Genomic DNA, 14,990 nt, shown 5'->3' with positions numbered 1-14,990 from the left:
CACGAGACCTCAAAGACCTGGTTCTTGTCTTTTAAACACCAAATGAACTTTGCGCTGTTCCGATATTTCTTGTTATGCAACAATTGCACGTGCAGCTTTCTGATATACAAAGATTACATCGCTCACTTACGTCAGAGCAACTCGATGTCGGTAGCAAATCGGGTCTTGAAGGTGTTATCAATGAGGCCGATGTAGGCTAAACCTTCTCCGTGGGCCTTGTAAACCCCTGGGGGTGTAAACCACAGCTTTGACTCGACAGCCACCCTTCAAGCAGTATGAAGAATATTTCTAGTATGATAAAAATCGCATAATAAGAGGATAATAAACGAAGATCAGAGTAAGGATCAACCAGCCAGCTGATTGTAATTGCAGGGACGAGTCGATATGCTTGTCTTAAATTTGTATTGTTAATTATTACGCTCTATTTTTCGCATCGAACAGTGAAATTTTCAACGAGGACATTTGTATACTAACATATATATATATGTATATATTAACATACAAATATATATATATATATATATATATATATATATATCATATATATATATATATATATATATATATATATATATATATATATATATATATATTGCATTTACCATAGGTTGTGACAGTGGTTTTGGACACGCCACAGCCAAACATCTTGACAGTCTTGGTTTCCAAGTCTTTGCTGGATGTCTTGTAAAAGGTGGAAAGGGAGAACAGCAGTTGATAAATAATTGTTCAGGTCAGCTGACCACATTACAACTAGATGTCACCAAACAAGAACAGATTGATGAAGCTTTTCACATCATCAAAGAAAAACTGGATGGAAAAGGTATATCTCAAGTTTATTTTTAAAATGAGGCTGAGCAAAATAAATTGAGTAATAAAGGTAATGTTGTTCTTAATGTATATTGTAAAATTTAAATGTTGCAGCTATTTTGACATTATGCATCTATATATAGTGCATGAAATACAATGTTTGTAAACAAGAAAGTTGCACATGCGCAGTTCCGACGACCACTTTTAAAGCGTCCCAAAATCGCCGATATGTATCAGCACGGGGGAAAATATCGGCAATTTCTCAAACCCGGCGTGCCCTCAGGCAAGTCATTTTTGTATCGTCTAGTATCGATATTAGACCTGATATATATATTGATGACGGAAATATGTCGGACGTCAAACTTCGACACTAGAAAGTAAATGTGGATGTCCGATATTTAAACACTGTGCAAAGTACCATCTTCATTGTAGTTTGACCTTGATGGCCATATGCTTTGGTCCCTGTAAAGATTAGGTTTACTTTTTAAATTTTTTTATTCGTCTTTTAACGTGGGTTTGGACGCTTAGCTTTTCCGTGTTGGGACATATTTCAAGCCTCCACTTGTGCTCTTTTTTCAATGTTAGAAATATTTAATTTGTTGTGAAAGTTATTTTAGGAAATATTATGTGTTAGTGCCTAACCTTTCATTTCATATGGTTTTTAACACTGAGATCAGTTGCTCAAACTTTTGTTTTGATAGTCATCTTAATTTGAAGAATTCAAAAAGAAAACAGTTTGATGTTAGGATTATGAAGTGGTGTCTTTTTTATTTTTTCAATCGCGTGTTCTTGGCCCCTATACTGAGCGCGTGTAAAAAAATCTCCACTATATTTGGATTTGACCTGATGATCGGACCAGTTGATTTCCTTCAGGGCCAGTGATTTTTTAAAGTCGCTGGCCAGTAGAGATTTTGCGTGAGTTTCGCACACTGCTTCATGCAGTACTTTGTTCTTTACCTTATACATATATAGTTACTAATCAAACCACTATTTTATGATTACTTTCGATACTTTTGACACGGAAGAGTTCAATACTGCATTGATTTGTTTGTGCTCACCAATCAGACTTCAGTTCTTTACACTGCAAGGGTTTTTTGTGATGACATAGATCTATAGTTTGTAAGTCCATAGAGCTAGCCCCTCCCCCCTCTAGGATGCTGTGGCTTCGTAATGCCGACATAGACGTCTTGCTATCCACTATGTACCCATCCTTTATTGCACACGACACTTACTGTCACCAATCCTTCGTCTCAGGCTCCTTTGTCCAGCTTCACCCATTTAAATCCACTCTCTCGGTTCTTTTGCCTCGAATAATACACATTATTTCACCTGTTTTGATGTCTTATTACACTAATTCCAGGTCTATGGGGCTTAGTGAACAATTCTGGCATACATGGTATCATAAATGTCGAACTCCAACCAATCCACGTGTTCCAAAAAGTCTGGAATGTAAACTGTCTGGGTGCCATCCGTATGATTAAGAAGTACTTGCCTTTAATAAGGAAATCAAGAGGACGGATTGTCAATCTTTCCAGTGTTGCGGGTAAGCAACAGAAACGTAACAGAAATATCAATTTGACTTAGTTTGACATAATCTTCACAAATAATCCTGAGACTGTGAGTCTTTGAAACAATAAGACGTTTGTACAGTTATTTATTTTGTGAAAACCGAACTTAATGTTTTCTTCAGCGTTATTAAAACATATCTGAAAAATTGTGGTCCATGCAATCTCTAATCCTAAATTTTGCAAGATAATCCTTAATTTTTAGTTTTAATTCTATTATGAAGAGAATAGATTTAACATAGACAAAATGGCAGACTATTAAAACGTTTTGTTGGAGGTGCATGATAAACTTGATTGTTTTTCTCCATACTAGGTATACCAGTTCATTTGCAGATCATTATGTGAAAGTTTTATCTGCAATCACTTAAATTAAACTTTGCGATTTTCGAAAAACTAAGACGGTGAAAATTTGTCTTACGCTAAGAGCTTCAAATGAGCCTCCACAAGTGGTACATGGGAATAGCATTGTAAACATTTTAGATTCCCGATATCTGTTACCGAGGTGCATTCTAGCTTAATGTCAGTCCGAACTAGAATTAACAAATCAACAAGAACATAAGTACATGTACAAAGTTCGCTGTGTATGAAAGCCTAATACTTGGTATTTCAACATACTCTATGTATAAGAATTTGCTTATGGATACAAATATTATGATGTATTACCTTGGACGTCTACCCGTCCAGATAACGAAGGTTTCGGGGACCGAGCCTACGGATATGTAGTAGGCAAAGATAATTTATAACAATAGTCACGGCTTTTATATAGACAAACTACATACGTCATTTTAGAAAGACAGTAAAGTATAAGTGAAAGTAGTTTTGATACGACGCAAGGAGACCAGACCTACACAGAACAATTTTACAAACACAATTCTATTATATATATATATTACAGTAAAAACAAGGGACTACATGCATGTGCTCGATATCAGCATGGCAAATGGTTTCCTGCCTCGAGGGAACATAATTTTCTTGTTTATGCTATAATATTACTATTACACGCCCCCTAAACATATTTTAGTCTCGATTTTGTCATTCTCAGGCAGATTTCCATTCGTTGGTGCGAGTGCATATTGCATTTCCAAGGCTGGAGTTGAGATGCTATCTGACGTGCTCAGACAGGAAATGAAAGACTGGGGAGTCAGTGTCAGTATCATTGAACCTGGAGCATTTAAAACTGGTAAGAATGTTAAGTAATAAATTCGTGCAGGCATATACTACTAGTATCTACAAGTGTAGTATACTATGTGAAAAAATATTCACGCCATGATATTAACTAATAGATAGACCTCCATGGATTTAAGAAATGACTAGCGTGAGTGCTTCACGACTCTGCACTGTGTGGAGGGGTCGCAGTCAGAAAAAAAATTTGAGGTTGGGGATTGGCCTTACTGGTTACTGGGTACCGTAGTTGTGAATTCGAACCCAATTGAAACCACTGTATTGGTATGGTCAAGAAGTTTCAAACCGGACACACACATTTTTTATTTTGCCTTGATTATAATAGTGCTGTTGCAGTAAAAAAATTGCAGACATCTGCAAATTTGTTGGTTTAGAATTCGAAAGTCTCTATTAACCTTTTCTGAGATAGATTTCAAATCGATCACGAATAGACAGTAAAGTTTTTGCATTCAAGATTATCGTATAAAGTAACTATCAAGCTGCCTGCACCAGGATAGAAATTTGCGAGAAAATTGCGAGAAATGGACACTTTCTCGCTTTTTTTTTGCGTGAAGTAAGCAAGAATACATACTGTCTCGCAATAAATTAGCGAGAATTTAATTTTCCAGCAATTAGATGGCAAGAGCTGTTTTTCTCGCTCAGCAGCTGCGAGAAACTGAATTATATATTCTTCTGTGTAAGCATTTTAAAATAAAAATCTCACAATATCTCGCAGGTTCAGAGCGAGAAAACATAGTTCTCGCAGCTGGATTGCGAGAAAGTATGTATTCTCGCTTACTTCTCGCAATAAAGCGAGAAATTGTCCGTTTCTCGCAAAATTCTCACAAATTTCTATACTAGTGCTGGTTCAGTGTTGCATATTAGCTGATGTGAATTCCATTTTCTTTCACAGAAATTAGTGAAAAGAGTAAAATTGATTTAATGTATCGTGACATAATGGAAGACCTAGATGATGAAATAAAAATGACCTATGACATCGACGAACAACGATCTAGAATGGACGTCAAGGACGATCAATCCAAACTGCCTGCAGATTTGAGTCCAGTAACTGGCGTTATCCAAGAAGCCCTACTATCCAAACACCCAAAGAACCGCTATCCGATTGGACCAGGAGGTGGAACTTTCATATGGCTAGCCAATCACGTACCCTCTGTCATTTTAGATCGTGTTCTGCCTGCTTTCTCACTTGACCTGTATCTCGTAAGACCGCGAAAAGTGCAATAAGGCGTCAACAAAATTCAAATGAGCTATGAAAGTATACGATTTTGCTTAAACTTTATTAAAAGATTTATCGGTAAAACCCAAATTGTTGAATGAGAAAATGATAGTAAATATTTCTTCAGGTGCAAATATATGAAGCGGTTTCTACAAAATAAGGGGGTTGAGATTCAATAGTGTTTCTTCGAAGAAATCACAGAAGCCGTTGAGTTTTAACGTCTCCTACCTTATTTTATCCCTGAAATTGAGTTCAACGAACATTTGGAATTTCCGCTTTACGATTGAAAACAATCATGGCGAAGTCGGTGAAATTTGTATTGAAATGTTTTCGTCAAACAAAAGTTCGGTAAATAGCTCAATTCAGAACGCAACGATGCTTTATGTAACACAATAATAATGCATATGCAGCAGCAGCAATGCTTGCTGCTCTTCACACGTACATTGTTTGTTGCAACTGCAAAATTTAAATGGCCAATAGCAATAACTTTTTGATGGTGTTTTTCGCTAGTTTTATTTTTAATGTTGACTCCAATTCTTGTCCTACTCCCCACAGCATTTTGATAAACCCAGTATTTTAAGCGCCTACTCAGCCTGCACATGTGCAGACATAGGATATTGCAGGCATTATTCGTCTTGAAGTTATGAATATGATCAATAAATGTCATGCATTAAACTTTTATTTAATATGCAAGCCTTACCTGTGTCGCATGTGTGCCTATTACTTTACCCTCGCTATCTCAGTATAGCATTTCAAAGAAAACAATTTATATCTCTCATTTACAGTGCCTAATCCCCTTTATGAATTGTTCTACCGATTACCGACGAGAGGGTTTATCACCCTGACCAAATAACTCGTCAGCAGCTCATAAGGTAAGAGACGGAACTTTAGCATCTTAAATTAGTTCCAATTTCAGTGCATTTTTACACGTGTGGACGCTTAGTATACCAGCTGAATAGTAGTGTTTTAATATGCTTGAGGGTAGAACAAACATTTGAAACAGCCATACAGGGCAAAATGTGTGAAAAAGTCATCTAAAGATACAGCTACTGCGCGTTTAAAGCAAAATGATTCGTTCGGTTTTTTCCTACTGTACTCAAAGAAAAATTTGTAATTTCCAATGTAAAAGTTTAACTTGTTGTGATGATAAATTCACAATCGGGATCAGTATATTCAACTTACATTTATAAAAGTCAAATACAATAAAGATGGTATGTTTCCGATAATGTATGGCATGTGCAGATCGACCGGCAACCGTTCTCGTCTTTTCGAGGAAAGGCCGGGGTAACACTCTACTGGCCAACTCCTTCGATTTTTGAGTTGCATGTGAGAGGGCCATCATGCAGCACTCGACAAAATAAGCGACGTTAAGGTAGTACTATGCACTAGTAATGAAAACTTTTGCTCAAATCTTTCCTTTAGAAAAGTTTTAATCATCGCCTTTCCAAATCAAGAATAACGGGCATTATCGTGCAAAATTAAGAAACAGAGAAACAATAATGTGTACGAATGGAATCCAAAGTTTGCTTGAGTCCATTATGGACCGGAAGGGGATATATTATTGCTACTATTTAATAGTATTTGTAGATTAGAAAACAAATAGAAAGAAAATGTTAACGTGTTTCTTTGCAAGACTCAAAATGATTAGTGCACACAAGTCGTAGACAAGCCAAGAAATTTCTTGCCAGTGTCTAAATATCATTCCCTGAAGTGAGTTCTGTCCCACATATCAGACAAATGAGATACTTGTTGGTACAAGCCTATTGTATTTGTATGGCAGAGTCTAACCACTGTGACTGCAATGACAAATGGGGATGATAAGGTTAAAACCCCCTCCTCCTTAAAAAAGCAAAAACTCTGAACTAATATATATGTAAGTCCACACTATAGAAAAATATTAATGCTGTTCATTCTTCCATAGATCCTTAAGAATTTCCAGGGTAGCTTTGTAAAATTTACAAATGTTGGGATGACATTACGTATAGTCAAGTTCACCCTGAAATTAATGTACATTAGGTTGAGTAACTCACTTTTATGCTCAATTTTCCCTAAACAATCATCAAAATTGCATTTTGCAATGCAAACTCAGAGACATGTACTTTTCTCCAGCTTTGAATATTGAAAATAAAGAATATTACTTTCATACCAATTTTGTTGTACATTAACATATTGCACATTAGGAGAGTATGCTTCTCAAAAGTGAAAAACTTTTAAATTTTACTTTTCTGTCGGAAACGTTCAACCGCTCTCTTTCAAAGTCAACAAAAATTAGGAGTCACAAATTTGGTATCAGAGAAACAAATTACAACACTCTAAATTTACTGATCTTTTAAATTCAAAATTGCAGCCATCCCTGTATTATCTCTAAGGGAAATAATTTCGATTTTCCCCAAAAAGAGCGAAAATTTCATTTCCTCGAACAACTTCAAAATTGGCCCCCAGTTTAGAAAAATATTGTAAAACTTTAGAGTCCAAATGTCTTTCCCCATGCTGCATTCTGTCTTCAGATATACTTTTTCTCATAATAATGGCGAAAATCTGTCTATATAGTCAAATCCAGAATTATCTTGACATCTGTGTTATCAGAAGGTCAAAGGTCATTAGAGATTGGCCCGGAAGGCGATCAGTCTTCTAAAGTCATGTGAGCAGCGTATTCACTGTCCTTGATTGACCCCAGTACTGGCAGTAGTACAAATCTAAGCCGATTCAATCACTCTTCAATGATGTCAATATTTTCAGCTTTAATTGCTTGCTGTTACTCATCTATAACAATTCTATTTGGTACTGCAGTCGGCTGGCGATATTTACATCAGAAATCTATACAGTTGTCCTGGCATCTATGGATACTGGTAGCCAGTCTACCGCTGTGTTACTATCTGCTAGATAGCATTGGAGTTGCTGTGTTTGCTATTGTGTCACTAGTTGTGTATGGATATCTACCAACCCCTAGCTTGGATGTCGGAAACAAAGCTGTCTTGATCACAGGTATGACTTCCAGGCCAGGTATACTGACAGGCCAGCTGTCTTGATCACAGGTAGGACTCCCAGGCCAGGTATACCGACAGGCCATCATGGTGTTGAATGCAGGGTACCAATAATAGCAAACAATTGTAACTAGTGTTGTGAGTATGCTTGTATAATGCCAAGCTGTTCGGTATTTGTTGTTTTGGTCCAGAAGGCAAATAATATATATATATATATATTTCTGTTTTACATCCCGTATGTCTTAAAAAACAGATGTGTTTCATTTTATTTTGAGCTTGGAAGATCCTGATACTGACGTGCCATAAAAAAGAGTAAATTAGGAATATTTCAAGCATCAGTTATAATGCTACCAGCCAGGATGAAAACACAGTAAGTTCACTATTCAGAACTGTGTCGTACTTTCATTATATTCATTTTGTTCAAATGAACATTAAAAATGACTGCAGATCGACGTTAGATTGATGCACATGGGGAAAATAAAAATGAAACAATGTCTCCTTTTGCCCAATATGGGATATCAAGGTCATTGAACAGTATTATACCATATGCCATGACCAAAATTAGCAAATAGCATATGTCATGGACTCGATAACCAGGATGTCAATACATGTATCAATGGCTAAAATACCTGAAACATTATGCTTTCAATGTATGTAGAATGCGTGTGATAATTAATAGAGTCACCAATATGTTGTGGTATATATATATATATATATATATATATATATATATATATATATATATATATATATTGGCCAAGAGTGCAGCCCCAAATATATGATTGTCTAACGGATTTACAATATATATTGTCTTTACTAAAGGATGTGACAGCGGTTTTGGACATGCCACAGCCAAACATCTAGACAGTCTTGGTTTCCAAGTCTTTGCTGGATGTCTTGTAAAAGGTGGTAAGGGAGAACAGCAGTTGATAAATAATTGTTCAGGTCAGCTGACTACATTACAACTAGATGTCACCAAACAAGAACAGATTGATGAAGCTTTTCATATCATCAAAGAAAAACTGGATGGAAAAGGTATATCAGAAGTTTATTTAAAGAAAGGTTCCAACATGCAGTGACCTTGTCATATAGATTGAGTGATCAAGGTACTTTACATCTGTAAGCCTCAAAAATTGATACGAATTTGCAAACCTATAATTGCATTAAGATAGAGTGCTCCTCGGGCCTGAGGCTCGGGGACAAATGCTCGGAATCTCAACTCTTTCACAATGGGAACTCATTTTGAAGCTCAGTGAGAAAGAAATTTTTCACTTAGAAATGTGAACATCAAGAATTTAAGTTTTCCCCATTGATTTAACAATTTGATAGCGGCCATTTTGGAATTTAACTACTAAATGGTTTCCTTTGTCTAGGTTTATTCTAAGCCATGCTCTTGGACCGTTTGCCTCGAATAATACACATTATTTCACCAGCTTTGATGTCATATTACATTCATTCCAGGTCTATGGGGCTTAGTGAACAATGCTGGCATACATGGTATCATAAATGTCGAACTCCAACCAATCCACGTGTTCCAAAAAGTCTGGAATGTCAACTGTCTTGGTGCCATCCGTATGATTAAGAAGTATTTACCGTTAATAAGGAAATCAAGAGGACGGATTGTCAATCTTTCCAGTTTTGCGGGTAAGTAACAAAAAATGTAACAGAAACATCAATTTGACTGAGTATGATGCAATCTTCACAGATAATTCGATATTTTGAAAGACAGAGAAAATAAAAAGTCTGTACACGTTTATTTTGTGAAAATCGAACTTAGTATTTTCTTCATAGTTATAAACACACATCTTTAAAATTGTGGTCCAATCTCAAATCTGAAATTTTGCAAGATGATCCTTAATTTTCAGTTTTTATTATAAAGAGAATAGTTTTAAGCTATATGTAGACAAAACATTACAAAATATTACAACTTTTGGTTGGAGGTACATGATAAATTTGATGATTTTCCTGCAATCAATTGTGATGCACTTTCCGATATTTTAGCTCAGTTTGTAAACCCCAGTATCTTGTCCGTTACCCAAAACCTTATGACGATATATGTCGTGTCCGATGTCATTATTGATAACTTGTGGTAGTTTACTACTCAAAAGTGAAAGAATTATACTTTTGCTCAAACTTTGCTCAATGAAACTTTCAGCCATTCTCTAACCAAACCGAGAATAAAAATCAGGGGGGTCACCGTGTATTGTTTGTTACTACAAAACACATTATCAAACATTTACCGATACTTGAAATTAAAAGATGGCCACCATCCCTGTGTTCAGTCTATAAGGAAAATTAAAGTTCACGATTTTCGACAAATTAAGATGATGTAAAATTTTCTTACGACGTGAGCTTTAAATGAGCCTCCACTAGCTTTTTAGAGCAGAATAGCATTGTAAAAATTCGAGAGACCCAATATCTGTTCCCGAGGCGTATTCTAAATTAATGTCAGCACGAACTAGAAGTAACAAGTCAGCAAAAACATAAAAAATGTAATAATACATGTACAAAGTTCGCTGTGCTTGTAAGCCTAATACTTGGTATTTCAACATTCGATATGTACAAGAGTTTGAACATCAACTGTTTTATGGATAAAAATGATGATTGCCCTGGACATCGGCCCATCCAAGATTTCGGTAAGTTGAAGGTTTAGGAGGACGTGCCTACGGATAAGTCGTCGGCAAAAATAATTTACATGTATTAATAGTCACAGCCCTTCTATATAGACAAGCAACATATGTCATTTGAGAAAGTAAGTATAGTAAAAATGAAGTAATTATGATAAGACGCAAGTAGACCTGACCTGTATAGAACAATGTTTACAAATCAACACTATCCTATGTAAAAACAAGGGACCACATGCATGTGCTCGACATCGGCAAGGCAAATGGTCTCCTGCCTCGAGGGAACATACTTCCTTGTTCGGGCTAAAATGTTTCTATTACATGCCTCCCTCACATATTTATTCTCTCAATTGTGTCATTTTTAGGTAGATTTCCATTCGTTGGTGCGAGTGCATATTGCATTTCCAAGGCTGGGGTTGAGATGCTATCTGACGTGCTCAGACAGGAAATGAAAGACTTGGGAGTCAGTGTCAGCATCATTGAACCCGGAGCATTCAAAACTGGTAAGAATGTTTAGTAACACAAATTCGTCCAGGCATATACTATTACTATCTATAAGTGTAGTATACTACATGAAAAATATTCACGCCATGATATCAACTAATACATAGGCCTCCATGGATTTAAGAAACACAGCATAAATATTGGTATGGTCAAGAAGTTTCAAACCGCTGAGGGGAACACAACGATAAACTTATTTTAAGGCCAAATAAAATATGCGTGTTTCCGGTACCCAACCACCCTAAAAACAGCCGCCGACCCTATATACATTTTTACGCATTTTCAAAACAAAAGAGTAAATTTTTCTAGGTTTACTCAACCAAAAAAAAAATCCCACAAACCTACAGACCCTAATATTTTTTATTTTACCTTGATTATAATAGACTGCTGTTGCAGTAAAAAATTGCAGGCATCTGCAAATCTGTTGGTTTAGAATTCGAAAGTCGCTAGCAATCTTTTTCGAGACAGATATCGAATTGATCACGGAAGGACAGTAAAGCTTTTGCGTTCAAGATTATCATACAAAGTCACCGTCAAGCTGTCTGGTTCAGTGTTGCATATTAGCTGATGTGAATTCCATTTTCTTTCACAGAAATTAGTGAAAAGAGTAAAATAGATTTAATGTATCGTGACATAATGGAAGACCTAGATGATGAAATAAAAATGACCTATGACATCGAGAAACAACGCTCTAGAATGGACGTCACCAAGGACGCTGACTCAGGCCAGTCTACAGATTTGAGTCCAGTAACTGGCGTTATCCAAGACGCCCTACTATCCAAACACCCAAAGAGTCGCTATCCGATTGGACAACGAGGTGGAACTTTCATATGGCTGGCCAATCACGTACCCTCTGTCATTTTAGATCGTGTTCTGCCTGCTTTCTCACTTGACCTGTATCTCGTAAGACCGCGAAAAGTGCAGTAAGGCGTCAACAAAATTCAAATGAGCTATGAAAGTATACAATTTTGTTTAAGCTTTATTAAAGGATTTATCAGTAAAACCCAAATTGTTGAATGAGAAAATGATAGTAAACATTTCTCCAGGTGTAAATATATCAAGCGGTTTCTACAAAATAGGGGGTTGAGATTCAAGAGTGTTTCTTCGAAGAAAACACAGAAGCCGTTGAATTTTAACAACGTCTCCTACCTTATCTTATTCCTGAAATTGAGTTCAACGAACATTTGCGATTGAAAACAATAATGGCGAAGTCGGTGAAATTTGTATTGAAATGTTTTCGTCAAACAAAAGTTCGGTAAATAGCTTAATTCAGAATACAACGATGCTTCATGTCACACAATAATAATGCATATGTAGCCGCAATGCATGCTTTACTTGCTGCTCTTTACACGTACGTTGTTTGTTGCGATTGCAAAATTTAAATGGCAAAGAGCAATAACTTTTGATGGTGTTTTTCGCTAGTTTTATGTTTAATGATAACTCCACTTTCTTGTCCTACTCCCCACAGCATGTTGATATAGTATTTTAAGCGTCTACACAACCTGCGCATGTGCAGACCTAGGGTATTGCAGGCATTATTCGTATTGAAGTTTTGAATACGATCAATAAATGTCATGCATTAGTTTTTAGCTCACGTGTGTAAACACGTGGGCTATTGTCATAGCGATGTCTGTCTGTCTGTCCGTGTGTGTGTGTGTGTGTGTGTGTGTGTCTGTCTGTCTGTCTGTTTACACGATAACTCAAAAACGCCTGAACGGATTCGAGTCAGATTTGGTACACAGGTACCATATGCTATTTGCAAGAACTAATTAGATTTTGGTTAATGTGGCTTGCATATTAATGAAGTTATGCAATATCGTTTTTTTCCGTACAATGGTTTCCCTATGGAGACGGTAATGACAGTGTAGACATATATCAAGAAATACTGCACAAAAATTTCATGAAACTTTTCACAGATGACAATCTCAGAACATTATGATGATACTGTGAGTGTCATGTCAATTACCTTCTCATTTGCATATTTAATGAACTTTTGTTATTAGTGAGATAACTCTGAAATTCCTGCACCAAACTTGATGATACTTGCAACAAATATTGATCTGATATATATCTAATTATACTTAGAAGCATTGGACAGTGTCAAGTTAATAAATAGGTCATTTGCATATTTTATGAAGTTTCGTAATTAGTCATATAACTTCGATATAACTTCATCAAATGTGATGAAATCTGCTGCAAATACTGATCCGACTGATATCTAACTGTAGTGTAAAGTATTCAGTAGTGTAAAATTAATTAAGGGTTCATTTGCATATTAATGAACTTTGTAATTAGGTTTATAACTCTGAAATTACGGCGCCCAAGTCTTTGAAATTGGGTGCAGATATTGTTTTGATAAATATCTAATTGTACTCAGAAGCATTTGGCAGTGTCAAGTTAATAAATAGGTCATTTGCATATTTTATGAAGTTTTGTAATTAGATATATAACTCCAAAATAACTGCACCAAATGTTATGAAATCTGCTGCAGATACTGATTCGACAAATATCTAATTGTCGTGTAGAGCATTTACTTGTGTGAAGTTAATTAAGGGTTCATTTGCATATTTAATGAACTTTGTTATTAGTAATACTACTCCAAAATTACAGCGTCAAATTTGATGAAATTTGCTACAGATGTTGATCCGATAAATATCCAATTGTACTGAAAAGCATTGAACAGTGTCAAGTTAATAATTAGCTCATTTTCATATTTATGAAGTTTTATAAGTAGTCATATAACTCCGAAATAACTGCATCAAATCAGATGAAAACTGCTGCGTATACTGATCTGACAGATATCTAACTGTGTTGTTAAGCATTTAGTAGTGTAAAGTTAATTAAGGGTTCATTTGCATATTTAATAAACTTTGTAATTAGGTATATACCGGTAACTCTGAAATTACGGCACCAAATTTTGTGAAACGTGCTACAGATATTGATTTGATAAATATTTAATTGTGCTATGAATCATTGAACAGTGTCAAGTTAATATAGGGATTATTTGCATATTTAATAAACTTTGTAATTAGTGACATTACTCTAAAAATACTGCATTAAATAAAACGTGCTACAAATGTTGATCTGATGGATTTCTAATTGTCCCATGAAGCATTGAGCAGTGTCAAGTTAATTAAAAGCTCATTTGCATATTAAATAAAGTTTTGTAATTAGTGATTAAAATCTGAGAGTACTGTGCGATATTGAAAAAACCTGCTTCATTAGTGATAACATATATCTTATTGTTCTGTGAAGCGTACTACTATTAATGAACCTGTTGTAAAACACGTGAGCATATTCAGTTCATATCTGGTTTTATTCATTATACAAGCCTTACCTCTGTCTTGTGTGTGCCTATTACTTTACCCTCGCCATCGAGCTAGAAATGATTTTAGCTCCATGCCCTCGCTCCCTCCGTGTAGTATTTCAAAGAAAACAGTACTAGTTTATATCTCTTAATTACCCTCCCTAACCCCCTTCATTAATTAGTTCTGCCGATCACCAACGGTTAAGGGCCTTATCCCCCTGACCAAATAACTCGTTAGCAGCTCGTAAGGTAAAAGACGGAACTTCAGCATCAAATTATCCCAAATCAGTTCCAATCGTGTTCAGTGCATTTTACACGTATGGAGGCTTAGTTGACAAACCGAATAGTAGTTGTTTTAATATGATTGAGGGTAGAACAAAAATTTGCAACAGTCACACAGGGCAAAAATTGTGAAATAGTTATCAAAAGTTACAGCTGCTTTTCGTTTAAAGCAAAATAATTCGGTCTTTTTTCCTTCTTTTCTCAACTACAATAAAGGAGTCGTGAACGAAAGAATAAATTGTTATTTTCAATGTAAAAGTGCAACTCGTTGTGATTATAAATTCACAATTGGGATCAGTATATTCAACTTACATGTATAAAGGTCAAATACAATAAAGATTGTATTTCTCCGATAATGTGTGGCATGTGCAGATTGACGGGCAACCGTTTGCGTCTTTTCGGGGAAAGGGGTCAACACTCTAAGTTCTGGCCAAGGTCCCTCCAGGACTGTGTTCTGGCCAACTCCTTCCATTTTCGAGTCGCAGGGGTCATCATGTGAGAGGGCCATCATATGCAGCACTC

General features: G+C 35.9%; 2 protein-coding genes across 2 annotated transcripts; both read left to right on the top strand.

Annotated features, from left to right (window-relative positions):
• Nucleotides 1-603: 603 nt before the first annotated feature.
• LOC139140990 (retinol dehydrogenase 7-like) lies at nt 604-5,788 on the top strand. Its single transcript, XM_070710516.1, has 4 exons — nt 604-820; nt 2,168-2,350; nt 3,415-3,552; nt 4,447-5,788. The coding sequence occupies exons 2-4, from the start codon at nt 2,281-2,283 to the stop codon at nt 4,776-4,778; spliced, it is 540 nt and encodes a 179-aa protein (XP_070566617.1). The 5' UTR covers nt 604-820; nt 2,168-2,280; the 3' UTR covers nt 4,779-5,788.
• Nucleotides 5,789-7,395: 1,607 nt separating this feature from the next.
• Nucleotides 7,396-12,994, top strand: LOC139140962 (retinol dehydrogenase 7-like). The gene is made up of 5 exons (XM_070710482.1): nt 7,396-7,755; nt 8,577-8,789; nt 9,216-9,398; nt 10,744-10,881; nt 11,472-12,994. The coding sequence occupies exons 1-5, from the start codon at nt 7,491-7,493 to the stop codon at nt 11,804-11,806; spliced, it is 1,134 nt and encodes a 377-aa protein (XP_070566583.1). The 5' UTR covers nt 7,396-7,490; the 3' UTR covers nt 11,807-12,994.
• Nucleotides 12,995-14,990: the final 1,996 nt, after the last annotated feature.

The sequence above is a fragment of the Ptychodera flava genome, chromosome 1 (assembly GCF_041260155.1).
Source record: "Ptychodera flava strain L36383 chromosome 1, AS_Pfla_20210202, whole genome shotgun sequence".
Lineage (NCBI taxonomy): Eukaryota > Metazoa > Hemichordata > Enteropneusta > Ptychoderidae > Ptychodera > Ptychodera flava.
This window is presented reverse-complemented; position numbering and strand designations above follow the sequence as displayed.

Bases quoted from the DNA above. Each gene is read 5' to 3' on its own strand.
- LOC139140962 (XM_070710482.1), top strand. From the start codon at position 7,491: ATGATGTCAATATTTTCAGCTTTAATTGCTTGCTGTTACTCATCTATA. The intron at 7,756-8,576 runs GTATGACTTCCA...TCTTTACTAAAG, and splicing joins CAAAGCTGTCTTGATCACAG to GATGTGACAGCGGTTTTGGA. The intron at 8,790-9,215 runs GTATATCAGAAG...CATTCATTCCAG, and splicing joins AGAAAAACTGGATGGAAAAG to GTCTATGGGGCTTAGTGAAC.
- LOC139140990 (XM_070710516.1), top strand. From the start codon at position 2,281: ATGATTAAGAAGTACTTGCCTTTAATAAGGAAATCAAGAGGACGGATT. The intron at 2,351-3,414 runs GTAAGCAACAGA...TGTCATTCTCAG, and splicing joins CAATCTTTCCAGTGTTGCGG to GCAGATTTCCATTCGTTGGT. The intron at 3,553-4,446 runs GTAAGAATGTTA...TTTCTTTCACAG, and splicing joins ACCTGGAGCATTTAAAACTG to AAATTAGTGAAAAGAGTAAA.